This window comes from Tachysurus vachellii, chromosome 7, assembly GCF_030014155.1.
Source record: "Tachysurus vachellii isolate PV-2020 chromosome 7, HZAU_Pvac_v1, whole genome shotgun sequence".
NCBI classification, from domain to species: Eukaryota; Metazoa; Chordata; class Actinopteri; order Siluriformes; family Bagridae; genus Tachysurus; species Tachysurus vachellii.
In genome coordinates, this window is record NC_083466.1 from 8,953,143 (window position 1) to 8,979,829 (window position 26,687).

The 26,687-nt window shown below is 37.9% G+C and overlaps 3 protein-coding genes across 6 annotated transcripts in view; 1 reads left to right on the forward strand and 2 right to left on the reverse strand.

Moving 5' to 3' along the window:
* The window catches only part of LOC132848455 (collectin-12-like), a 51,534-nt gene extending 47,041 nt beyond the window's left edge, over positions 1-4,493 (reverse strand). The window contains exons 1-2 of the mRNA XM_060874171.1: positions 4,001-4,493; positions 1,421-1,471 (exon numbers count right to left, since the gene is read on the reverse strand). Of these exons, the coding sequence (XP_060730154.1) occupies positions 1,421-1,471; positions 4,001-4,007 (58 nt within the window). The 5' untranslated portion in view covers positions 4,008-4,493. The remainder of the gene's footprint in view (positions 1-1,420; positions 1,472-4,000) is intronic.
* Positions 4,494-8,713: 4,220 nt separating this feature from the next.
* clul1 (clusterin-like 1 (retinal)) lies at positions 8,714-18,235 on the forward strand. 3 transcript variants are annotated; one of them, XM_060874144.1, is made up of 9 exons: positions 8,714-8,762; positions 12,495-12,624; positions 12,725-12,875; positions 13,467-13,637; positions 14,431-14,848; positions 15,957-16,079; positions 16,177-16,391; positions 16,479-16,672; positions 17,473-18,235. In XM_060874144.1, the coding sequence occupies exons 3-9, from the start codon at positions 12,807-12,809 to the stop codon at positions 17,486-17,488; spliced, it is 1,206 nt and encodes a 401-aa protein (XP_060730127.1). In that variant the 5' UTR covers positions 8,714-8,762; positions 12,495-12,624; positions 12,725-12,806; the 3' UTR covers positions 17,489-18,235. The 3 variants fall into 3 exon arrangements, with proteins under 3 accessions (XP_060730127.1, XP_060730129.1, XP_060730128.1); XM_060874146.1 differs by having other exon boundaries at positions 8,720-8,762; positions 12,495-12,628; XM_060874145.1 differs by having other exon boundaries at positions 8,733-8,762; positions 12,499-12,624.
* A 3,178-nt stretch (positions 18,236-21,413) lies between these two features.
* The window catches only part of yes1 (YES proto-oncogene 1, Src family tyrosine kinase), a 32,621-nt gene continuing 27,347 nt past the window's right edge, over positions 21,414-26,687 (reverse strand). For both annotated transcript variants that reach the window (XM_060874116.1, XM_060874117.1), the window contains exon 12: positions 21,414-24,126. In XM_060874116.1, the coding sequence (XP_060730099.1) occupies positions 23,918-24,126 (209 nt within the window). In that variant the 3' untranslated portion in view covers positions 21,414-23,917. The remainder of the gene's footprint in view (positions 24,127-26,687) is intronic.

Consider the following 26,687-nt stretch of genomic DNA (forward strand, 5'->3'; position numbering starts at 1 on the left):
AGAGATCCAAAACTGGTCTGGTTTTCTCACAAATCTGTCAGATCTCTGCAGGTCCATCATTCCCACTTTGCATGCCAGTAAAAGACAGAATCCAATTCTTGCCTGCCAGTTTAGGAAAGCATGATTAAAGCGCTTTGATCCCTTGCCTGGATCTTCTCACGTCACAAACATCACAATTCCTGTCATGAATCCTCCAACCTGCTGGCTCCCTGATGAACACAGCTATGCACAGGCATCTGGAATCTGCATATGAAGCTTAGATCCAGGACCTCTGCTGCTTAACCCTTTCATGCACAATGTCCAAAGACATAGACAGTTGATTTAAGAAATATATTTCAGGTAATTCACCTCTAAACACTTCATTATATATACTTGATGAATGGGTTAAAGAATACACAATATCCGATTATTATTATGAAGTAGGGCTAATGTATTATAATATAGAGATTTACCTTTAGACTTGACTGTAATTATTTTTATAACTTTTAAGGCATAGTGAGAACATCTGCATTGTTTTTACCAAGAAATAGAATAACAGTGACTCAATGTGTGAAAATGTGTGAGTAATGTGAAACTTAAGCAATAATCTGAAATGCGAAAGCTGTGTAAACTCAAGATGGCCAAGAAGTCCCTTAAGTATGTCATTAGAGAAGCCAATGAAGGTTGCAGAAAGATGTAATCATAGCAAAATATGGAAAGGTTTAAGGCTAACTCTTACTTTTCAGTGCCTGATACAAAAGGAATAGCTTTTGCTCACTCATGCTAAATATAGAAAACGGCACTCTTTGAACAAAGTAAAAGTGAGAAGGTCTGTTCACACCAGTGTACCTCAGGCTAATGACTCAAGCATATGATGAGAAGTGTGTTAAATGTTGGCACATGACCCCATATTCATCTGCTTTATCCATTCAGCATACATCTACCAGCACTGCTCGACTGGTTCCACCATCTCTCAGGGTAAGAAGCAAGTATACTACAAGACTTTTCTCTATTCTGGCACCAAGGTGGTTGAATGAACTTCCCCTAGAGGTCCGGACAGCTGAGTCACTGGCTATTTTCAAACGGCAGTTGAAGACCTACTTATTCAGGAAACACTTCAACTAGCCCTTCTTTCCCTATCTCTTGCATTTATATAAACCTTTGACACTTTTTCATTGTAACTTTGAACAATGTTTTAAACTCATGGTATCTTAAGTATGTAACCTAGTGAGCCAGCATTAATGTATCCAATGATAGAGATTTAAGCACTTATGTACGTCGCTCTGGACAAGGGCGTCTGCCAAATGCTGTAAATGTAAATGTAGGTCAACATAAAAATACTCCATTTTGACAGAGTTCTAAAGGAAGTGATCTTTTTCTGTTTTATTCCGGTGTCAAATAATCTATGTTTTGACAGTGTTGTGGTGTGTAAGCTACTCACCAAAGCGTTTGTAGCCAAAGGACTGCACTTCCTCTTCATCAGTAAAGTCGTCTGTGGAACAATTAAAGGACAACAATATTAGACGACAGTGTTAGTGCTATGATGGTTTTCCATTGAAGGTTCCTTTATAAGCTACTATGAGGAAGTAAATGCGTTAATAGAACAATCTTTCTGACAGTAAAACTAGCTGTAGTATAAAAATAACTGTAGTATAAAAAAAGTCTAAAATGAAGACTTACTTTGGCCAACCAGTAATAATACTAACAGGATTTATCTGGAATATTCTCAGTCAAAATCTGCCAAACCCAGCATGTAATAACAGTGTTATGATTCCAAGGGCAGAAATACTTTACAGAAACATGTGTCCTCCTACTACTGAATTAACACTGGCTGCAAAGTCCATTCTCAAGTTAACAAAATGACACTATCCTAATTTCCTGTTCGACTTCAGTCTTTATACAAATATACACCTGTATGAGAAAAGGAAAACAGAACTGTGTATCTTTGTTGGAAATCAGAAATAATTTTCAGCGTTATAACCTGCACAGCACACACAGAGACATGGGACAGATGTTTAAATGAGACAGTCCTGCACCTAACCACCTCTGGTGACTCATGTAATTGCACAGACATTGAAAACAAACCTGCAAAAACGCATTAAAATGCAAATGGAAACTAAAACAAGCATCATGTGTTAGTCATGAAGGAGTAACGCCTTTTCCCACATACTGTAGTTACAACTTGATACACAATATTTTGACTATGAATGACAATAAACAGGAATAAACTCCCACTTGCTGTGTATATGTGCAGCAATATCCCACATAGTCTGAACACCTTTTTTTTAATTATTTTTACAATTAAAAAAATGTCATATGATTTATTCTGCCATTATAGACAAATACCCAGAATTAAGCATTTAATAATCCATAATTTTGCTAGTGTGAAGTCACTGTAAAATAATCTAGACTAGTTTCCAGATGTTCTGGGTCTGCATAAAACACAAGTGATAAATTATGAATAAGTATGATTTACAGATCAAAAACTTACCAACTCAAGACAGAGTACTACCTGATTAGAAATGGATACTGTAAATAGATACAACATTTATGTAAATACTACATACAATATATAGTTTCTCAAGTGTTATCCTTTACCCCAAGTTACATGAGACCTAATTCAATAAAGAGCATTTAAAAGAAATAATTATATCTAGTAATTATATCTATTATATAATTCTATCCTAGAGTTGTGGCCTACATCATGCCCCTTCCTCCTGCCCAGGTAGACAAACACCCTCATGTCCCCCTCCCCTATAATCCCCAGAACTGTAAACACAGACACACAAAGATGCAGACAAAGAATGCAGCCTTATAAATTTCAGAAGTACATAAAGGTTAATGGACGTATAACTGAATCCATAACCGTGAGATGACATTGTAGAACCTGGCAATTGTTTTAGCATATAAGTCATTAAAGCATTAAGATGAATGCATGTAAATAAGACTATAATAAATATCAGTCCAGGATTACAGAACGTTTGTAATATCTGTCAAAGCTGTACTGCTAAATGATCTGTGTGCCTTTTTGTCACTTAAAATGCCCCAATGTTTTTGCTTCCCAATACACTTTACATGATTCTCAGACTGTCCTTTGTAGAAAAGAACATGACTCATTTATCCAAACATTGTTGCTCCCCAGTTCTCCATTTTGGTTTTCAGGAACAAACCGAGTCTTTTTTTTTTTTTTTTTTTGGATTGCATAATTCTGACTTCTTATTTTCCACTGTTCATAAATATACATGCAACCTGTCTTGGAGCTGAGAGAGAGCACGAAGGCAGAAAAAAAGAATGCTCATAATCATAAGGTCTCTCTTAAAATCAATCCTTGTACTTTTGCACGATGGACATAATTAAAACAGATATAAATATACTTAAATACTTCAATATTATGTGTTTTATATGAGGTCACAGAAGGACAGTTTTGAGCCAAGCAGATGCTGGAACGTTTGTTCTCTGTCTAAACAATAAAACTTCTATTATTGTGAGTAAATCTTTTCTAAAAATGACATAGGTCAGTGAGAGCGTGATTTGTGTACAGATGCTTGAGTTCAACTCTTCTAAAAGCAGGCAACTCGGCCAAAAACATACACGCGGCCAACCAGCCTTAACACACCACGGGCGCTTAATGCATGCCAGATGTTGGAGTAACACACATTCTTTAAAACGGAAAGAGAAAATAAAACACACACTACCATACTGCTGAGTAGGCTATAGCAAAATACAAAGGTTTCTATGCCTCGCTCGTACTAACGTATTAAATAGTTCAGTCATAGCCTAAAGAATCAAATCATTGCTCCGCCAGATGTTTCTTAATACATTTTCATGCATTCAACAGTTAGTAGATTAATAGCACTAGATGTTTGTGCTTCATACTATCATGTTTATCAGCATGTACAACAGTAGGTACAAACCTGTTCGTATTAGATACTAAGGTACTAAAATAGTGTGTCAAATAGTAAGATCTAGAAAATACAGCTCTGTAAAGTTAAAAGATAGTATATTTTTTTGTGAAACTTACCCTTCATTGTGGATTGAAGCAGAAAGCACCTTTGCCTTAACGATGTTCACATCAACTGCATGGCAGAATTAATGTAAAATAGAAAGAAATGTAAAATTGAAAGTCCTGGTTTACGCAAGATGTCCAATATTTGCAGGGTCACCTGGAACGGTAATGTACTTTTTTTTGGTCAGGAGGTGGATACGAGTCCTGCAGCAATGCCCACAAAGTTCTTCAGTAAAGAGCAACTAATAGATATTTCAAAGAATTCAAAATTCTCGATCTCTGTGCAAACGTATCCGCGGGGAATAGAGTTGAAGTTGAGGTAAAGGAAGGATGCCGAAAGCGCAGCAGGAGTTGTGGAGTAGTGAGCAGCCTGTCTGTTGCCCACTTGGTTTTTACATTACGAGAGAACCTTTAGCTAGGCACCCAATAGTAAAGAGAAGCCACGTGAAAGCCGATAGGCTCACTAAAGCTCAGTGTGTAAAACTTCACATCTGGAGTTCCAACTTCCTCCCCGAAACCCTGGGGAGGGAACACACACACGAGCGCGCGCGCGTACCCAGAACTGTACTCACTCACACATATTAACTCATGCACACACTGTAAATGTTCCTCTCTCTCTCTCTCTCTCTCTCACACACACACACACACACACACACACACAGAGAAACATACACACACACTCTCACACACACACATACACTCACAGACACACGCACACACAGACAGTAATGGAAAAATTGTTGCATTATTTGTTTTCATTTAACTCCCAAAATATGGCATTATTGAACTTTAACACTCACAAATTCACTCATACATTATAACAAATTAGTTTTCTTTTGCTCTGTTCAAATTATGTTTTTTACTTTATGTGGTCTACTTTAACTGATCACATTTTAACCATTTAACCTGATCACTATAGGGATTGCACACAGAGTGGGAAAAGCACAATTTATGGTATAAAATCTATAACTATATTTAGGGGTGGTTCTAGAGGCGGGGCCACAGGGGCCCTGGCCCCTGCTGAAATCTGATTGGCTCCCGTTCCATCAATCGTAGACAAGAAGAGCAACCGGAGAATTTTCCACAACGATCACAGATGCAATTCCACCCCGAAGCAATTGGCGGCACTTGGCGGAAATGTATTTGCACCGACTGAATAAATTATTTTGTGTGCTTGAATGTACCCTGTACTTGGCCCCTGAATGTAACATGTGGCCCCTTAATGGCCCCTGTTACAGAAAAATCCTAGAACCGCCACTGCCTATATTTGGTTTTCTAAAAGAGACCAAAAATCTATTTTGAGTTAACAAAAAGAATTCTAGATGCCACAAAATGTTCCACCACAATGGACCTTACACACAATACTTATATTTATTTATTTTTTTTTCTTTTCTTTGTGGTACTAGAAAAAGAATGTCAGGGATACAGTAATCTAAAGACTCTCCAAGGATCACTCCAAATAACCTTATTGTAAAATATTTGAAATTTGAAATATTTGGAAGGTCAAGATAAGGTCAGGTACATTGCATATATTTCATATATGCGTAAAATAATGTGCAAATATATTTTTTAGGAATTGTCCAACATCAAAGTCATGAAATTTGTTTAAAAAAGGTATCAGCATGGCCAGAGGAAATACACGGATACTGTGTTTACACAGTGAGTTGCCTCAATAACAAGGAACCAAAAATCTATGACGTGAAGAAAGATTTGAGGTTTGATTCTGGTGATTCAATGGTTTGTAATTTGTATAATAAAGGGCACTAATTTACTCTAACATTTGTCAAGACTGCCAACAAAAAGTAACCAGCACATATTTATTTCTATATTAGACAGACTATAGACTCTATAAAGACAAAGTAAGCTTGTGGATCATGTTTTTGTGCTCGTTTAAAACTAGTCTGTGGTGGTTGGATCTTGTTTTAAAACAAATAAACAGAATACAATTTAATCCTTTTTTGTGAATATAGGCTATGGAAAAGTTTAAACATGTAGGTGGGAACATTGTACAGTATTTTTTATTGTGAAGATCAGGGAGAGAAAGAGGGTTTATGGAGTGTCTACACTAGTTGATGACAAAAGTATATATTGCAGATTGCAAATCAAATCTTCACCAAGGTGAATTTGTTTCCCTTGCAAGGACTGAGAAAAAATGGCTCCCAGTGGCTTCCGAGTGGTGCATTAACAATATTGATCCTACAGCCATCCAAGAGAACAAAATTGGCCATGCTCTTTGGGTGGGATGTTGTTACTCTTCCCTGTCAATCACACCCCTCTATAATGCAGTATGAGCAATGGATTGCTGGCTTCACATGTCATATACTGTAGCTCTTGGGTGGAAATTGTCCAATTATTATTAATAATAACAATATAGAAGAAAAAAAGAAAAAAATAACTTACATTTGCCTTGCACCTCCACGGTTGGACGTACCATTCCCACATCTGCCACAGTTTTCAATCTCATTGCTTTGTGCTCTGGGGGTTTCCTATGTGTTTTATCTTATTTTCCAAAGATGCACTGTAGTCTGATTGGTACAGTATCTGTAAATTGTCCCTAGTTGGTACCCCATCCAGGGTGTCCTTTGCCTTCTCTCCAGCAGACAAAAGGTATGAGTGTTTAGGTGATACCTGGCAACCTGATTATAATTTTGCTCTGTGCATCAATGAATTTAATGAACAAGAACATATGCAAGAAATACAAGAAATATATTTGCATGGCATATGCCATATTATTTGCATACATTTTTCTACTAGAAAAATCACCAATTTGTTGGTAGATGGTTACTGAACATGAATGAATGAATGAATGAATGAATGAATGAATGAATGAATGAATGAATGAATGAATGAAGGAATGAATGAATGGTGCTATGTCTACCAAAGTATCAACAAGAATTAACCATCAGATTACATCAGTTTCCTCTTTAACCCAGCCATAAAAATCAAAGTGGCTTCTTGTTCACACAGTCTATCTTTGTGTCTGGATGATCATGAGTGAAAGTAATTAAGCTAGTGACCATAAATGGTTAATAAGCCAGTAAGCACAGATGGCAGTTAATTGTGGGTACAGTAAAACTAATTTAAACCAGATTCACCACTGCTGCATGCTCCAGCGTTGCTATGTTGATCTTTTTTTTTTTTTTGAGGAAAGAGAGGTGTACACAAACCACTTGGCTCACTCATGAATTATTTTTTTATTTTTGGGGGATTTATTACAAGTTTGTGTTTCAAAGCACCTCTTACCCCCGTAGTCACTAGTTGGCAGTAATCTGAGCACTGCTAGAAGGATACAGCTATGGAAACTCCACAGACTCATTATAATACATACATGTCCCTGTGTCACTGTTGGGTTGTAAATAGATAGCCAAGAACAAATATCTAGCCAAAAGTGAAAAAAGAGTTAGTGATAAATCTATCAGATATTGGTTTCTGTCCTGTCCTTTATACAACATTTTCCCTTATATCACAGCTGCTAGTTATACAAGCTGTGAGAGCAGGTTTGCTCAGATTATCATCAGTCTTTTACGCGTGACTGTACTGTGCTTGCATAAGCCTATGTTCCAAACAACTAATCACTCATCAACCTTTTTCTCCAACAACCAGTCTCTGATCTTCACTGTTTCCCAATGACCAAACCCTTATCCCAATTTTTCCCAGTGGCCAATCCCTGATCCCCATTGTTTCCCAGTGACCAATCCCTGATCCCCATTGTTTCCCAAATGACAAATTCCTGATCATCATTGTTTACGAATAACCAATCCATGATTTCCATTTTTACCCAATGACCAATCCCTGGTCACAATTATTCCCAATGATCATTGATCCACATTTTCTACACCAACCAGTCCCTGATCCCCACTGTTTCCCAATAACCGCTCACTGCTCACCTTCGGCCTGTATGTATGCATTCATATGCAAGTAATCATGACCATTCCATGAATATCCAAATTATATTATGTCGTGTATCTTTAACTATAACACCCGAGGACTTTTTTATAGCTTTCTTTTTCATAGCTAAAGTTTCTAACTGTACAGTTAGTGGTTATGGGAAACATGTGGCTTGGTGCTGGGAGAAGTTATGAACATCCAGCATTTTTGTGCGGTGTTTGATTATTGAACAAAAACAGCATGCTTAAAAAGTCTTGCATTCAATAATGATGATTACAAAAGAAATGCATAAATCTTCAGACATTTGGTCAGTTCAACATTCTAAGTAGTTTACACACGTTTAAAAAGATCACACTTAAAAATTCTACCCTAAAGAAAACAACCCTTTTTATTTACCAACCCTTTAACCAATTTAAAAACAGATTTAATAGATAATATTTAATTTATAATAATATTTTATTATTAATTTCAAGTTTACTGTATTTAGTATTTGTGTATGTATGTATGTAACTGTATCTATATATCTATAAAATAAAGTATTTATCCACATTAACTACTAGAGACTATTATGTTTGTCTTAATAGCTGACACCAAGCAAAACATGGCCATGACTGTATTTTTTGTAATCTTATAATTAGCAGTTCCACATTACAGGTAAAATCTCAGGTTTTCCAGAATTACTAGCTCTGGGTGGCTTTTATGTAAAACAGTATATGTGGTAAACAAGGGTGATGAAAGAAGGCTTGAGTTACTTGTTGACTCTTGGATTAGCAGGCATTAAAACCTTTAATCGGGATTACCTCTGGCTCATCACAGTATAAATAGAAGAGTTGAGGTAAAGATAAACTTCACATTCATCCTGCTTGAAACACATAGATTCGCAATTCCGGTGAGTATTGGTGATTAAATTATTATTATCACTTGAAAGTCTTTTCTAAACTTGTGCTTTAATCATAAACAATAAGTACTTCAAAAACTCTTTGTGAGATTGTTATTCAAATGAATCTTAAATATATATATATATATATATATATATATATATATATATATATATATATATATATATATATATATATATATGTTTGTTGAACTGTTTTATATATAGGAGTATATTTTACCACGAATCCTCTGGCTCCATACTGATCTGTGATGAACACGAACATTAATGCATTCGATTAGATTTTCAATAAAATATAAAAAAAAAAGAGAATCTTAGATGAAGTTTAATAAAACATTTTGAGCATGTTTATGGTACGTCCCAAATAATTTTATGTCCAACTTAGAGCTTAGCTAATTAATTGGTTAAGCACTGGTGCTATATTTAGTATAGAATATCCTTTATATTATACTACACATTCAAGAAAAAGAAAAAGTGTAAGCTAGTGCAAGAAAAAGTGTAAGCTAGTGAATAAGGGGAACACTACATGTCAGGTTGTGGAGTACTGATGAGATAATTATACTACCAGCATACAAACTTATCTGTCATCGGTAATGATAATGTTACAATATTAGTGTGAATGTAGCTAGGCGAATGTCAAGTCTGTTTAGAAACTAGTTTAGACAACGCAGGGCTAAACAGTTTATTCTGATAGGTCTGAAGGTGCTTTATTTTCTAGAACAGTTTGAGTCAGTCAGTAGTTCCAGATGCAAGGTTTATATGTGTGTTGTGATTTATTTAGTAATGACCTGCAGCAGGGCTTGTATGGTGGTTGCTCCAGACAACAGAAAAAAAAACTGGTTAACTGCTCCCAATTGCCACCAATCTCTGCCAATCAGAGCAATACCAAACGATTGTGGACATCTGTGAGCTCATGTATGTGGAAAAGTGTAAATAAATGAGTGTGTTGCAACAAAAACCAGGGAGAACTTTTTTTTTTCACATGATAAGACTTCCGGTGATATTTATTTTGCATTTTTAGAGTGAGTCTTGAGTGTCAGTGTTTTTATAAGAGTTAGAGATAAAGCTGATTCTTTAATGTCTCAGACATGGGTTTTTAGGATAAATGCAAATTCTCTAAAATACTGCTTTCATTTCTTGTTGTATTAATTTCTCGAGACAGGAAACGTTAGCGTTCTGAGGGAATGGCTAATTCTAGATGTTATAAGTAATAACAGAAACTTATTTGTTTTGCAGACATACCACAATTTTAAGGTGACTATAACTATAAAAATGTGTAACCTGTTATTTTTTAATTTAAAAAAAAAAAACAGCAATTCTAGGGGGGCACGGTGGCTTAGTGGTTAGCACGTTCGCCTCATACCCCCAGGGTTGGGGTTCGATTCCCGCCTCCGCCTTGTGTGTGGAGTTTGCATGTTCTCCCCGTGCCTCGGGGGTTTCCTCCGGGTACTCCGGTTTCCTCCCCCGGTCCAAAGACATGCATGGTAGGTTGATTGACATCTCTAGAAAATTGTCCGTAGTGTGTGATTGCGTGAGTGAATGAGAGTGTGTGTGTGCCCTGCGATGGGTTGGCACTGCGTCCAGGGCGTATCCTGCCTTGATGCCCGATGACGCCTGAGATAGGCACAGGCTCCCCGTGACCCGAGGTAGTTTGGATAAGCGGTAGAAGATGAATGAATGAACAGCAATTCTAGAAACAAAGTTAAGCTGAATTTATTGACAATTTTTATTTTTGTTTTGAGTAGTAAGTTCAGTAAGTTCAGTACGTTCATTACTGTATTACTATTTAAATGAGTAATAATTCATATACAATTTCTAATAACATGAATTATCATCATCACCATTATCATGAACAGGTTTGCCAGCAACCTGTCATCAAACCACCTTAGTCAATACATCATTACATGTTAAATATTACACTTTCATGTTGGAGCTTTTTGAAAGGTTGCAAGAAAAAGTCTTTCCTTTGAACATTTGGCAAAATGTAGAGTCTGAACTTCACCAACAGTGGAACAGCTTGTGTTTGGATTCATGTGTTGGTGTCAAATACCAAAAAAAGTATCAGGACAGGAAAACAGTGACTGGAAACAAGGTAAAGCTCACATATCACCGGTAAAATATAGTGTTGGATTATTGCTGCTTGGAGACTGTTTTGCAGCTGGTCCTGGAACTCTTGTGAAGATTGATGGTATTATGATTTCCGCTGAGTACCAGGATATTTTATCCCCAAACTCTGTCGCATCTGGAAGGATTTCTCTGCAAGTGTTTCCAACCTTGTTAGACATCACAGGAATGTGCAGACTGCTGCTGTTCTCAGCAGTGGAGGTTTCACCAAATATTAATTATGGGGTGATTTTGAAACCAGTGTTTTGCAGAGAAAAATGGCATGTCTTTTCCTTAAGACCTGTTTAATAAAAAACACTTTTTTGATGTTCAAGATTAAGATCATTAATAGCATGGCATATTATTCATTGATGATTTGCAGTGGAAAGAATACAGCACTGCTTGCTCAATGCCTGCACTGTTACTACAGGTCCTCTACCTGAGCTCCAGCTCCCCTTAGTGGTCATTATAAAGTTGTTATTTCACATGATGTCCAATGTCTCTTACTCTAGATTACCAAATGAATTCTAAAAGACTGATTTTATATATTTAATACGTTTAGATTTTAAAACTTATATTGAGCTATGGATTTTTAATCCATTGTACAAAATATACTGAGTGTGCACTTTAACAACAGCTGCAAACAGTAAAAGAAATGTAGTCAACTGCGAAAGAAAGAAAGAAAGAAAGAAAGAAAGAAAGAAAGAAAGAAAGAAAGAAAGAAAGAAAGAAAGAAAGAAAGAAAGAAAGAAAATTTCCAAAGAAAAGGACTTCATCAGCTGTACAAGTGCTTCTCAGGCTGTAATAGTATGAGGATTGAGTATAGTATGAGATATTATGAGAACTGAGCAATATTTCTCCATATGGGAAAAAACTACAAAACAGTTATAAAATTAAGATCTAAACCCATTTCTAGACATTTTTACTCGTCATCTTTTTCTATTATCAGATGGGTATTTGGAAAATCTTGAAAATTTGTCCATGATTTGCACTAATATTACACTAACCTTAACCCTAAACCTAACCCTAACCCTTGTTACAGTAGTACGTCACATTTATATGCATTATAATTATACAGACTATACGTATGTCAGGACTCAAACATAAAACATATATCATTTTGGGGTCAGCATCCTAAGATGATCACATGAATTAAGTCATGTTATTTCTATCAGGCATTTCAACTGTATGCGTTTGGTTACATGAGTTTTGACCTTTCCCTGTATACTAAATTCAGTTTGTCAGGATAAATCTGACTTTGTAGCTTGTGTATGGCTGCTGACTTGCAATTTGCTTCACAAATAAACAGAATAAATATAGCAAAGTCCTGAAAAATATTTGTGGTATGTATGGAAAACAAGACTAACTACTTTTTCTAATTCCTGCTCAACAGGTAAAAAAAATTGTAATAGCTATATAACCTTTAAGCCACATAAACATTACGACATTCCGAAGTTAACTAAAAAAAAAAAGGTAAAAATCTTTATCCGAAAAAGATATCCTCGTTATATCTGAAAACTTCCCAGTGAACAAAGCAAAAAAACGCATTACGATTCTAAATGTGACATTAATATCAGTTGAATTAAATAGCGTATGTGTAAATGCTGGTTTCTTATCTAGACAGTACGAGTGTGGAATAAGACGAAGATGAGGGTGCTTCTGTTTTCTCTGGCTTTCCTGGCCTGTCTGAATATTTTCCACTCAGCTCCTGGTCGTGTTCCACCAGCTGTTACAACAGAAACCCTCAGTCGTGAGTCTGACACTATAACATCTCTCCATGAGGTTAACATTTATTCCACTGTCACATATGGTACCATACTGCTGAAGGATGTTTATCCTGTGTGTTTCAGGACTCTCTCTCTGGAAGGGGTGAAGCTAGTGGATGAGGAGGTGCTGAGAGCTCTTTATGGTGTTAAGCAGATAAAAGAAGTGATGGCCAGCAATGAGATGACACATGAGCAACTGATCAAGACACTTCATAACAGCAGAGAAAAGAAGAAGGTTAGTTTTTAATATGTGCAGTCCTCAGTATTAATCCAGCAAACAATTTTTTTTACCAGCGAACTGGTGTTTAATGTCTGCCAACAGAATAGAAAGGACATTTTCAATCAGTATAAACAAATTAATTATTTCATGGCAGTCAGGACAATGTTGGTTTTCAGTGTGAGATGTTGTTACACTTGGTGGGATAACCGTACACAGAATTTTAGTGGTTGGATATAAAGCCTTCACGCTTATGCACAAAAACAATTAGAATTTTTCCATTTTTTTCAGCTTATCAATCTTCTTTTATATTAATATATTGCCCCAAGTAGGCTAAGTTAAAAGAGGAATAATAATGAAATTCTTACATCCCTGAGTATATTCTTTACTATGCACTACTGTGGAGTGTAACCTGACAAAGAAATTCAGCTTTCAACATGGGAACAACACCACCAAGATAAAAAAACATATCTTAATGCTTAAAATATCAAATGTGAAATATAATCAGCTTTGATGAGTGTCACGAGTATCTCTATAGCCTTTAATATAAATCATAATGATGTAGTGATATAATATAATATAATATAACACCCCTCTGTCTGTCAAAAGGAAGTGTCAGTGATGGCCCAGCATGTGGTAAAGAAGTTGGACGAGGCTGAGCAGGAGTGTAAGGACACTTTGAAAACCTTGTGGGATGAGTGTCAGCCTTGCCTGCAAGACGCTTGTAAGAACTTCTACAACAGCACTTGCCGTCGTGGCTTTGCTAAATTCTCCAGTAAGGTGGGATGAAGACTGGATTGACCATACATACTGACCACACCGTGCCATTTATTTGTATCAAAACATCGTTCAGTTCTCATTCTCATTGGTCAGAACGTGTTGACTAGTTTTTTATAATTGTATACATACGCAATAACATATTAAACATGTTAAAGCACAGTTGCTTTATATTCTATGGAATTTTACGGAAATAAAATCATAATTCTGGCATTAATAATTATGAACACCCCATTGCCTAGCCAGATAAGAGTCGTATTATTATTATTTCTAAATTTGATTCACTTTAAGAGAGAGAACAAAAGTGAGACTGCTGAAGGAAGAATTGTTTATAGTTACTGTATTGTAAGTGAACAGGAACTTATTTGTTTTTCTAGATTTTCCCCAGAAATGACTGTAAACAGATAAAAAAAACTACAATCTTGTTAGCAAATTGATATATAAGAGGAATAATACACTATAGGATGTGCCACTCAAAGTAAATCATCAATTTCAATCACAGCATTGTGGCACAGATCATTTTCTTATGATAGCGTGCTCAGTTACTCGACTTCTCGAACAGTTAATTATAAGAGTATTAACAGAGCATAATGTTTCAAATAGCAGGCTTTGTTTTTTTTTTTTTTAACCATGCTATATATTTAGTGTTCGGGTTTTATGTATATGTAAAACTAAATATACAGTATGGTTAAAAAAAATAAATAAACCAAATCATTAATTTTTATGTTTTTTGTCCATTCTATTCATTTGAGTTACTATTTTAAAGAGTATGAAACTGATTCTATTTCTTTTTTAGCTGGAAGGCTTCTTCCACAGGGTAAGCACACACTTTGGCTTGATTAACACCGAAGACGCGTTCACTATAAACAAGAGTACAGAGATGCCTGACTTGCAGCTGAAGAGGATAGAGGACTCATTTAACGATCTGGTCTCCAAAGTTGACACACTGGTAACCCGCAGCACGGCGCTGGTGTTCAGATTCCACAGCAAGATGGATGAAACTCTGCAGCAGGCCTTCACTCCAGAGCTACAGGAAGATAAAGAGATGAAAGCACTAGACTCTGACTTTTTGCATGGATTAGGAGTAGGGCTCAAAGATATGTTGGAGTCCTTTGTTGACTTTACAAGCAGCGTGTTGGAGGAGTTTGAAACTGTGATAACACAGGCATTTGATGATCTACATGGGGTCATGGAGGAAGCTGAGAAAGAACAAGGTAGATGTGTCTGAAGGTCTTTGTCATGTCAATACAGAAATCGCTGATAAAAAAAAAGTTCAATCCACAGAATGTCCTGCGGCCTACAAACAAGCTGGAGACAGTAAAGTAAAAAAAAAAAAAAAAAAAAGAGAAAGTTGCAGTTGCAGGCACTGTTTAAATGAATAGCAATCTAAAAATGTGACACAATTTCAGGGTCAAGAAACAGGCAGAAAAAAATAAGACAGAAACCAGATTGTGACCAAAAAGTGGTACAAAAGAAGCAATGATGCATTGAGAATTACTTCACAATTGTTTGTGTGTGTGTGTGTGTGTGTGTGTGTGTGTGTGTGTATTGGGGTGCTGCAGTCAGGTGAGCAGGAGTGTTCCAGTGATCTTGTAGGCTTTGGTGTTGTATTCCAGGGCAGCCATGTTTTTAAGCAGCCAGGTGTTCAGTGGATTTGAATTTGTTGGTGATTCCAGTGTTGATGTGACAGCCTTCAGTCTTCTTAAACATTTTGAAATGTTCTTGTATGATTAAGTGAAGTTTTGTGATTATCTGTATACTCTTTGTAATCTAGATTGTCATAAAATTGTCAAGTTGTTCATGAAAACTTATTTGGAGATTCAGTTGTCACCTTGAGGGGGCACGGTGGCTTAGTGGTTAGCACGTTCGCCTCACACCTCCAGGGTTGGGGGTTCGATTCCCGCCTCCGCCTTGTGTGTGTGGAGTTTGCATGTTCTCCCCGTGCCTCGGGGGTTTCCTCCGGGTACTCCGGTTTCCTCCCCGGTCCAAAGACATGCATGGTAGGTCGATTGGCATCTCTGGAAAATTGTCCGTAGTGTGTAATTGCGTGAGTGAATGAGTGTGTGTGTGCCCTGCGATGGGTTGGCACTCCGTCCAGGGTGAATCCTGCCTTGATGCCCGATGATGCCTGAGATAGGCACAGGCTCCCCGTGACCTGAGGTAGTTCGAATAAGCGGTAAAAAATGAGTGAGTGAGTGAGTGAGTTGTCACCTTTGTTTATAATTATTAGGCAGAAAAAAGAAGCACAACCAACCTCCAAAAAAACGTTTGTCGTCCCATATATTATGGTGTACTGTAATATCTAGTGACACTTTGTTTCAGAGAAGCAGCTGCTCCCTGGATTCCTTTACAGCAAGACGTTGTGTAGAGATCTGCGCAGACAGTCAGCAGAGTGCTGGCAGCTCCAGAGCAAGTGCCAAGCCTGCCAGGGACCATTCTTTTCTGGTAATGGTGCCTCCATATCAACACTCTGACTAGTGGGATTTGTTTCATATGGTTTGTCTTACGGTTTTACTGAAACATGTGTTGATTCTTCTCTCAGAGTGTCCAAGCATGCGTGAATTACATATTGAGCTCAATGAAGTATCTGAGCTTCTGGACATTGCTAAGGAGCAGTATGACGAGGTTCTAGGTATCGTAGAGCGTCACACTGTGGACACCATCAGCTGGATCAACAACATGGCTGCCGAGTTTGGCTGGGTGGTAGAGCTTGCTGATGGTAGCATCATGGATCAGAACATCTTCAACATCACTACGGTGAGATGAAAATGATCCTGAAGAATAAAAATAAAATCATGAAAACGGATGAAAAATTAATGTTATATCGATTGAAATTCACATCAGGTGGAGAACGAGGAGGTGGTTAACATCCAAGGAGAACAAATAAAGGCTCCAATGGCTGATACTAAGGTTGAGGTGAACATTCTGAATGCTCCTCCTCTTACACTCACTGTTCCAGGCAACCTGCAGCCACAAGATCCTGCTTTCATCCAGTACATAGCCAATGAGGCTTTGGGGTTCTACAAACAGAAGATGAGGTAATATAAACCTGCAGATGATATAAGCTTCCACAGTCCTGAGGCTCTAGATTTCAACATTGTTTAGTGATTTCTCTGCCCAAACCCTCTCTACACGATCAATTACACCAAATGCCTTGACCCCAAACTGCACTGGACTCTAGAGGTCCTGATATAAAACACTGCTTGTGCAAGAAAATTAAAAAAGCATGAACATTTCTAGAATCATTTTATACAGTGATGTGAAAAAAGTGTTTTTCTGTGATTATTTTGCATTTGTCAATCTTTAATGTTTCAGATCATCAAACAAATTTAAATATTATTCAAAGATACAAAAAAAAAAAAAAGTAAACACAACATGCAGTTTTTAAATGAAGGCTTTTAATATTAAGGGAAAACAAAATCCAGACCTACATGGCCCTGTGTGAAAAACTGTTTGCCCTCCCTGTTAAAACGTAACTTATCTATGGTTCATCGCACCTGAACTAAATTCAACACAGGGCCATGTGGGTTTAGATTTTATTTTCCCTTAATAATAAAAACCTTTATTTCTAATAATAAATCTATAATTATTATAAAATATTTATAATAAAACCTTAATTTGTTTGATGATCTGAAACATTAAAGTGTGACAAACATGCAAAAAAATTAAAAAAATCAGGAAGGGGCAAATACTTTTTCACACCACTGTAATCACAATATTAACATGATCTGGATTTTGTAGACTGTTTGAAATGATGGTGTTGGCTTAAAATTTCTAGATAGTTGTATAAACTGGATGCTGGATATCACTTTTGACGATGTCACCTTTCTGATTTTAGGCCAGAAGATGCTTGAGACTGGAGTCTGGAGGAGAAATATATCTTTTACACTTGGATACACAAATGTAGCTGTAGAATAGCTGTTAATATACATATGAACCTCTCCAGTACATAAACTACAAAATAAAGGTTTTAACATAATGGTTAAATACAGTACATCAGCTTGAACAGGGTGTCAGACATACAGTCCATCAAATCCAGTCCATCAAATGAATTTCAAATCATGTTGAAATGAATATTAAATATAATAATAATCGGACAAATTAGTCTACAAAAGTGAAACTCCAAACCACAAAGCTACTGACAAAATATACAGTAAGATCTCAATTAATTTACATGTTGTAACTCTATAAAATTCAGAAAGGTTCAAGGAGCCGAATACTGTACAGTAAATTACAATGTAGAAATTTTGGAGGGGATGTTGTTTGTTTTTTAATAACGTATTGCAGTCTGTGTATATTTCCGTTTGTGTATTCAAAATGTACTTCAGTTGTTCTTTATTTCATATTAATGTTGTAATTTAACACATTGTTGTTGTGAGTTGTCGATGTGTCATTGGTCACTTACATGGGACTGGGTGTAATGTGGCATGTTAGCTAAAAATGCGATTTCTCCACACATCCTTGCTCTATGGTGTATGATCTATAGTATTATGATGTGTTTATTGTAACGATGCTCGAATATTAAAGAATGTAAATTTTTAGGCTTAATTCATTTTTTAATTATAATTTGAACTGTATGTGCGGTAGATCTGTGTGACGTAACAAACCTGACCTAGCTTCTCAAATAAAATGAAGCTGTACCTGAACACTGCTTAAATAATTACTTTATACACTCGCACATAGGAAGACATTACAACATTTTCTATTTTTTTTCTTCCTGACAAACTTCTCTTGTTTGTTTTGCTTTTGTATGACATGGCAGACCTCATAATCTAGACTTTCTTCTATAACATTCATGCTATACAATCTCACTTTTGCTATACATTCTAACCTTGTGTTGTTAGATCATCCTTTTGTGCCACAGTTAAGTTAATTCTACAGTAGATACAGTACAGTGGATAGGAATCTGAAGTACATAATGTATTACATATAAGATCTGAGATATATCACAAAAATACTTCATAGTGTGGAGTTATTTTCTATAATAAAATTGAGTGACACTGTGCCAAGATACACCATAATACACTGGGGACGTAGTAGCCTAGTGGTTAAGGCGTTCAGCTACTGATCAGAAGATCATGGGTTTGCATCCCAGGGCCACCAAGCTGCCATTGCTGACCCCCTTGAGCAAGGCTCTTAACCCTCAGTTGCATAAATAAGATAAAAAATGTAAGTCGATAAGGATAAAAGTAACATACTATTGTTCATTACAGAAATGTGAGAAATCAGCATTTTATTAATTACAGTGGTATGAAAAAGTATTTTCCCCTTCCTCTCTCACTCACTCACTCACTCACTCACTCATTCATTTTCTACCGCTTATCCGAACTACCTCGGGTCACGGGGAGCCTGTGCCTATCTCAGGCGTCATCGGGCATCAAGGCAGGATACACCCTGGACGGAGTGCCAACCCATCACAGAGCGCACACACACACACTCTCATTCACTCACGCACTCACACACTACGGACAATTTTCCAGAGATGCCAATCAACCTACCATGCATGTCTTTGGACCGGGGGAGGAAACCGGAGTACCCGGAGGAAACCCCCGAGGCATGGGGAGAACATGCAAACTCCACACACACAAGGTGGAGGCGGGAATCGAACCCCCAACCCTGGAGGTGTGATCCAAACGTGCTAACCACTAAGCCACCGTGCACCCTTGCCCCCTTCCTGGTTTTTTTTTTTTTTTTGCATGTTTGTCACACTCCAAAGTCTTCATTTTGTTTTTCTTCAGCCATTCAGAGGTGGACTTGCTGGTGTGTTTTGGATCATTGTCCTGCTGCAGGACCCAGGTTCACTTCAGCTTGAGGTCACGAACAGAAGGCCTCACTTTGTCCTTCAGGATTTTTTGGTAGACAGCAGAATTCATGGTTTCATTTATCACAGCAAGTCTTCCAGGTCCTGAAGCAGCAAAACAGCCCCAGACCATCACCATATTTTACTGTTGGTATGATGTTCATTCATTCATTCATTCATCTTCTACTGCTTATCCGAACTACCTCGGGTCACGGGGAGCCTGTGCCTATCTCAGGCGTCATTGGGCATCAAGGCAGGATACACCCTGGACGGAGTGCCAACCCATCACAGAGCGCACACACACACACTCTCATTCACTCACGCACTCACACACTACGGACAATTTTCCAGAGATGCCAATCAACCTACCATGCATGTCTTTGGACCGGGGGAGGAAACCGGAGTACCCGGAGGAAACCCCTGAGGCACGGGGAGAACATGCAAACTCCACACACACAAGGTCGAGGCGGGAATCAAACCCCGACCCTGGAGGTGTGAGGCAAACGTGCTAACCACTAAGCCACCGTGCCCCCCCGGTATGATGTTTCTTTTCTGAAATGCAAATGTAATGGGACACACACCTTCCAAAAAGTTTAATGTTTGTCTAGTCAGTGCACAGAGTATTTTCCCAAAAGTCTTGGGGATCATCAAGATGTTTTCTGGCAAATCTGAGACGAGCCTTTATGTTCTTTTTTCTCAGCTGTGGATTTTGTCTTGGAACTCTGCCATGCAGGCCATTTTTGCCCAGTCTCTTTCTTATGGTGGAGTCATGAACACTGACAGCAAGTGAGGCAAGTGAGGCCTCTAGTTCTTTGGATGTTGTTGTGGGGTCTTTTGTGGCATCTTGGATGAGTCGTCGCTGCGCTCTTGGGGTAATTTTGGTCGGGCCAGCCACGTTTTCACACAGGGCCATATGGGTTTGGATTTTGTTTTCTTTTAATATTAAAAACCGTCATTTAAAAACTGCATGTTGTGTTTACTTCTGTTATCTTGTGATCTGAAACATTAAAGTGTGACAAATGTGCAAAAAAATAAAAAAATAAATCAGGAAGCTGGCCAACACTTTTTCACACCACTGTAGGTATATAATGCGTAAACTGTACTGTTTGAACACCAGAGGTCAAGGTTCAGAGGTTCAGCTATATAGACATACAGTATATAGAGAACGTGCTTGTCATGTTTATGCTCTTTCATGGACAGCCTGCACCATTACAGAGAACCATCTGCACTTATGAAGTAACCAATAGCTTTAGATTGCAATAAATGCCTTGTATTATGTGTTATATGCTTACACAGCCATGTTATAACTGCCTCTACGATTTACAGTTCCTGAGAAAGAGACAGCAGAACTTGGGCATTTTAGCCAACTTTGGAGCTCTTATTTCCAGTTATGAATGAATGAATAAAACTGGGGTATTGGAGCCTTTATTGGAGCCTGATATACATTACAGCACAGTGGAATGCTTTTCTTCTCATATCCTAACTGAGGAGCTTGGAGTCGTCAGCCATAATACGGCACCTCTGGAGCAGTGAGGGTTAAGGGCCTTGCTCAAGGGCCCAACAGTTTCAGCTTGATAGTACTGTGGCTTGAACCCTGATCCTTCAATCAACAACTCCGAGCCTTAACCACTTGAGCCTCCACTGCTCACAGTGGTGCCTCATTACTCACTTAAAAATGCATTTGAGAAATGAAAATGCTTTGTGTTGCAGCCATTGTAATTTGTTATTCGTTTAATATGAATAATTTGGTACGAATTTTAAAAAAAAAAAAATCCCCCAATCATGGCAGATTCTAGATACAGAATGAGTAGGTACAGAAGATTTACAAAATTATAATTAGAGCGAACGGTGCTAATGCATTACAACATAATACGAATATTGTCAGTCACAATAAATGAATGTTTCTTTACTGAAACATGAACAGAGGTGAGCTTTAAAACTGTGGGCTGTCATGCAGACAAAACCAGAGACAAGTCAAAAGCATTACATACAACTTTATTTTTTTTTACTGTACAAATTATTCAGGTTAGTATTTTGTTGCCAACATGACGGTACACACCACCTCCATAACTTCAACTCGGCAGCCGAAGTGATTCAGTTCTCTTCTTCAAGTCTCCATGAAAGAACAAAAGAGATTCCTCAAACTGGTCCATAGCCCTTTGAAAACCACAGATTTCTGGGAAGAGGGAGGGAGGGGTTCATTGTTATGACAAAATCCTGTGAACCCAAAACAAAAAGATAATGACACAGGAGAACAAAAAGCTGAAAAGACTTCTGTGAGTAGAGAGGACTTGCTTACTTTCACACATGAAGTGCATTTAAACATGTTTTGAACCACCGGGAGACACAAATCTATGTAAAGCACCTGTATTACTCTGTAAAAACTGTTACTGAGGTAATGGGCTGATGATAATTGATCTATAAACACCACGTAAATTCGTCTTTATAGTTTTGCGCCCAAGTGTATTTCAATTTGACTGTCTGAAAGGTGACATTTAAACACCAGCGAGTGTTAAAACACCACCTTGAAATGTCTTTTCTGTGCTCAAAATGGAAAGCAATTATTTTTCTCCCATCTCTTTCAGCACTTCTGTTTAACATCCCTCATTACACCCAGTGGAAGTGTAACAGTGGCCTTATTATCGCTAGTTGTAATTCTAATTATCCTGTAGGGGGCGACAGAGTCACAGAAAGTGATAAAGCAGCTTCAGAAAAGCATGACAAAGCAGACAGAGCTGCGAGTTCTCTTCATAAGTGTATCTCAGTGATACAAAAACTGGTTCTGTTCCAATATGAAATGTAGGGATTGTATTTCTCCATGAAATTAACCTTGCTTTTGTCATAACACAGTATGAACAAATAGCACAGACTCTATTGTTGATTCCAACACTAAAAAAATCGATGAATTATTAGATCCTCCTTCACTACAGAATTGTCAAGCTGAAAAGCTTATTTGATTTAAAATGGCATTTTGAAGGGTACTGTCAATTAACAAAATGTAATTAAAAAAATCTGATTCTGAGCCACAAGAACATTTGAGGTGATTCTTGGCAATCGATTCTACAACCCTCTGTAACCGTACTGTAAAGATTGAACTCCGCTTTTCCAAAAAATTGGTCCTTTGCTATAAGCGCTGTCTAACACATCGCTCTGAAATAAGCTCTCGTAGGTGTTCGAGTGAGATGAGAACTGGTGAGTGTGAAAGTTGTAGCATCATTTTTCATCCTGGTTAAATTATTCAGGGAGGCTGATGCTTTGTGGATATTGAGACCACAGCCATCAGGATAGAATTGTTCAATCATAGAAAATTGATCATTGTATTGATGTGCACTCACCCAAAACGTCTCACACAGCATAACAAAGCTACGGCACCACACGTGACTAAACGTTTCAGCAGATCTGAAGTATTTAGTGTTGGGCTCAGTTTGTAGTGTTTTAGTATTAAGTACAAATTGACTTGAATCAGATAATCCAGGAAATGAACACATGCAACCGTGCTCCTGAAAATATTATGCAGGTGAAATTGCAGAAGTACAATTTACAGGCTCCATAAACAATAAAAAATGTGGTACACATCACGTGCACATATTTTCCCAGAACTGGCACTCGGCTGAAATGACAAGGTGAACACGAAGGGTCTTTGTTTATGGCTAGTGCACTATTAAAATAGTTTTCTGGGTGGCACTAAAAGAAGTTCACAAATATAAATCATCAGTTATAGATCAACTTATAACAGATTACTAGAAAAAAAAAAATCGGTTTTTCTACCCCAATTCATAAAAATCTTACCCATTTATTTTCCCATCACTATTTTAACTTACAAAATCAAATTCTTTTATTTTTCCATCTCTCATGCTCACATTGCTTACACTCTACTCATACATTCATAATGGCAAATATTCTCTCTCTCTCTCTCTCTCTCTGTCTCACAGCATCACCGACAGTCTTAGGCGATACCGTCGTTTTCATCCACAGTTATTGGTCACTTTTTTTTTCCTTTTCTTTAAAACAAAACTATTGATATTAATGAAAAAAGAGGAAATTAAATGAAAAGTAAAAATCAATGAAAATAACACTCAGTTCTTGATCTTAAAACAGTCAGAAAACAAAACGTTTGCATGGAAACTAAAAACGATGAAAAGCAAAAAAAAAAAAAAAAAAAAAAAAAAAAAAAAAAAAAAAAAAAAAAAAGAAAAGAAAAGACATTTATGCAATCAGCACTATGGTCGTTACTTTCTCCGCAGCTCCCTCACTGTTCCAAATCCACATGCTTGCTTCCCTACTGAACTTCACTTCACACTTCTCCTGAACTCAGTAGAGGGTTAACGAAACGCAGAAAGGTGTTACATGGTGCTTCCCACACCGTTGCACAAAGATTAAAAAAAAAAATAAATCAAAAGAGCGAAGGCAGAAGAACAGGAAGTGTGCACGGATGGTTTTATGGAAGTAAGCAGCGTGCTGGTTTGGGACCAGGCTGACGGCTCTACAGGTTGTCTCCAGGCTGGTACTGTGGCTCGGTGGCGGTGAAATAGTCCTCCAAGAAGGACTGGATGTACTCGAAAGTGGGTCGCTCATCAGGGTCTTTCTTCCAGCACAGATGCATCATCTCATGCAGTGACTCAGGACAGCCTTGAGGACACGGCATCCTGTATCCCCTCTCTACCTGCTCCAGAACCTCCCGGTTCACCATGCCTACACAAAACATGTACACAACTGATCAACATATGTGTAGATGTACAGTATATGTGACCAGCCAATATACAGTCAGTATACGGTCAGCTGCAGAATTATTGGCACCCGTAGTGAAGAGTGGTGTAAAAAAAAAAAATTACTTAATTGAAGCACATAAGAACAGAAAAATAATTAGCAAAAACACCGATCAAATTCCGAGAAAAACATAAGAAACTGAAGCATGTTCTTATTAAGTTCACTTGAGTATTTAGAAACATTAAAGTAGTGATCCACGACTTCCTGTTTTTCGGAGGTCCAAATAAGCTGAGTGTGGCACCATGAAATCAGGAAATAATTACAAAGAGCGCTACATGCCTGAAGACTGAATAATTAATTGGTTTAAAATGGCCAGAGCTGTAATTAAGCTGTCAGGAAGAGGACAAGTGTACTGAGCCCTCACAAAGAGAGAAAAAAAATGTTGTGCATTTGATGTTCCAGCATGACAAAGCTTTTATTACATGCATTGTTCCAAAACTGCATTTGGAACACAACCGTCCCAGAATGACGATGAAAGGTTCACTAAGTCACGGCTTGGTTGGTATGGAAGTGGCCACACTGAACAGCTTTTGGATAAACTTGGGTGCAGACTATGGACTAGGCCTCCTCATCCAACAACAGTCTCTGACCTCACTAAAGCATTTGTGGCTGAACGATCATACTCTAAAAGCTAGTGGTAAGCTTTCCAGAAGACTGGAGTCTGTTAGAGCAAAAATGGGGGACCGACTGGAATAAAACGTAGATCATGCACATATGGGTGGGACGGTCAGGTGACTAGGTATTTTTCCAGACATACTTGTGCATGTATTTTTTTAATTGTCCTTATATAAAAATCTCAGACATTTTAATGACCCCTCCCTTTCATCATTCTGACCAAGGGTGGCAATAATTCTGGAGCTTACTGTACATTCTGAGCCTGCATATTTTGACAGACGAGGGGCTTATCGTTACTCGGATGACTTAACATATTATGTGTAGTAAAGTGGTCCATTAGTGCCATCTACATTTCATCAATAACTCTTACATAATTTAGTCTAAGTGGATGTTTGATAAGCTGCTCTCTGCGGCACGCACACTTCAGAATGTTTCACGCGTGCTGTCTAAGTGCCTGCTCGAGACCACCTAATGAGAGCTTTGCGTCAGTTAAAAGTCATCGTTACGGGTTGTTTCGTTCTGGTTCCTGACATCCTCCGGCCATCGTTTCTCGACTGAGGCAGCTGTCTGACATTTGACGCATGCTGCTCCTAATCACTGATGTGCAGTAGCTAATGCTGAGCTTAGCCAGTCATGAGCTGTCTAATGTGGAAGTTTAAATCCTTCAGTGTGCGTAACTGATTACATGAGCGCCTGATCATTCCAGACATGAACGAGGAGCTCATCAAATACGTATGAGCTCTAACGACACTGAACCGATGAGAGGCGAAGTAATGCATAGACGGAGAAAGCGGAGGGATCGTAGTCATGCCTGGGTTTCTGTTAACTCTCAATTTGCACATATGGAAACTTAAATTGGATGGAATTTAAATGGAAAAAAAAAAAAAAAATCAGTAATTTTATTCTTGATTAATCTGGCAATCCTGCGCTTTCAAATTAGAGAAGAACAAGTAATGTAGTTAATAAGTCTTTCGAATTCTAGAGCTGTACTAATTTAAAGCACATTTCAGTCTGGCGGTATGTTTCAGACAGAGCCCATGACAGGTCATGCCTAGTGCAATCATGCAATAGTTAATGGCAACACATCCAGACACCTGACAGACAGACACTACTGTAATCACACAGACCGTCCTGTCATCATCCCAGGACTTGTACACAATGTGCTCATACTGAGTTTATAGTATACAGTTATTAGTATTATTTATTTATCGATCTCTGGTGTCACTCAGAGGAGGATGGGTTTGCCGCCGTCATCTCTGGCTTGCTTGTTAGGGTTCTAAATATAAATCTACATCAGATGTAAGATTCCAGGAACGCCGTCTGTTGTAAAAATGCAATCCGAATAAATTTAATTGGGGTTATAAAAGTGGTGCAATAACATTTTTCCGAGAATCATGAGCTTGTATCCCACGAGGTCACAGCCATCCACAGCAAAACTGGCCTTCTCTCCTTCCCCAGGCAATCACAGAGACACTATTCAATCGTGGACATTTGGGAGCTCGTGCATTCGGACGAGGGTGGATAGGTTTTCCCCAGAATGTGTTACTCTGCTCTTAGCAGTTAGAAAAAATGCAGTTAGTTGACTTTGAAAGTCTTGGAAGAAGCAGGTGATTGTTGCTCCCCTTTACAGCAGGGAGCTGTCAAGTAAATAAATTACAGTGAAATTTTAATTTTTCTCTAAAAAAAAAAAAAAAAAAAAGGAATAAATAGAACTGAAAGATGGACACTTGGAACAGATAGGCAAGGATGAGTAACCTGGTTACTGAAGTAGCTAGAAGGGTGTGGTGAAGGCAGCAGGAGGGCTTCAGGCCTGGCCAACACAGATGGCAATAAATAAGAACTGGTGCCCAGTCAGCCTCCGTGTCTGTCTC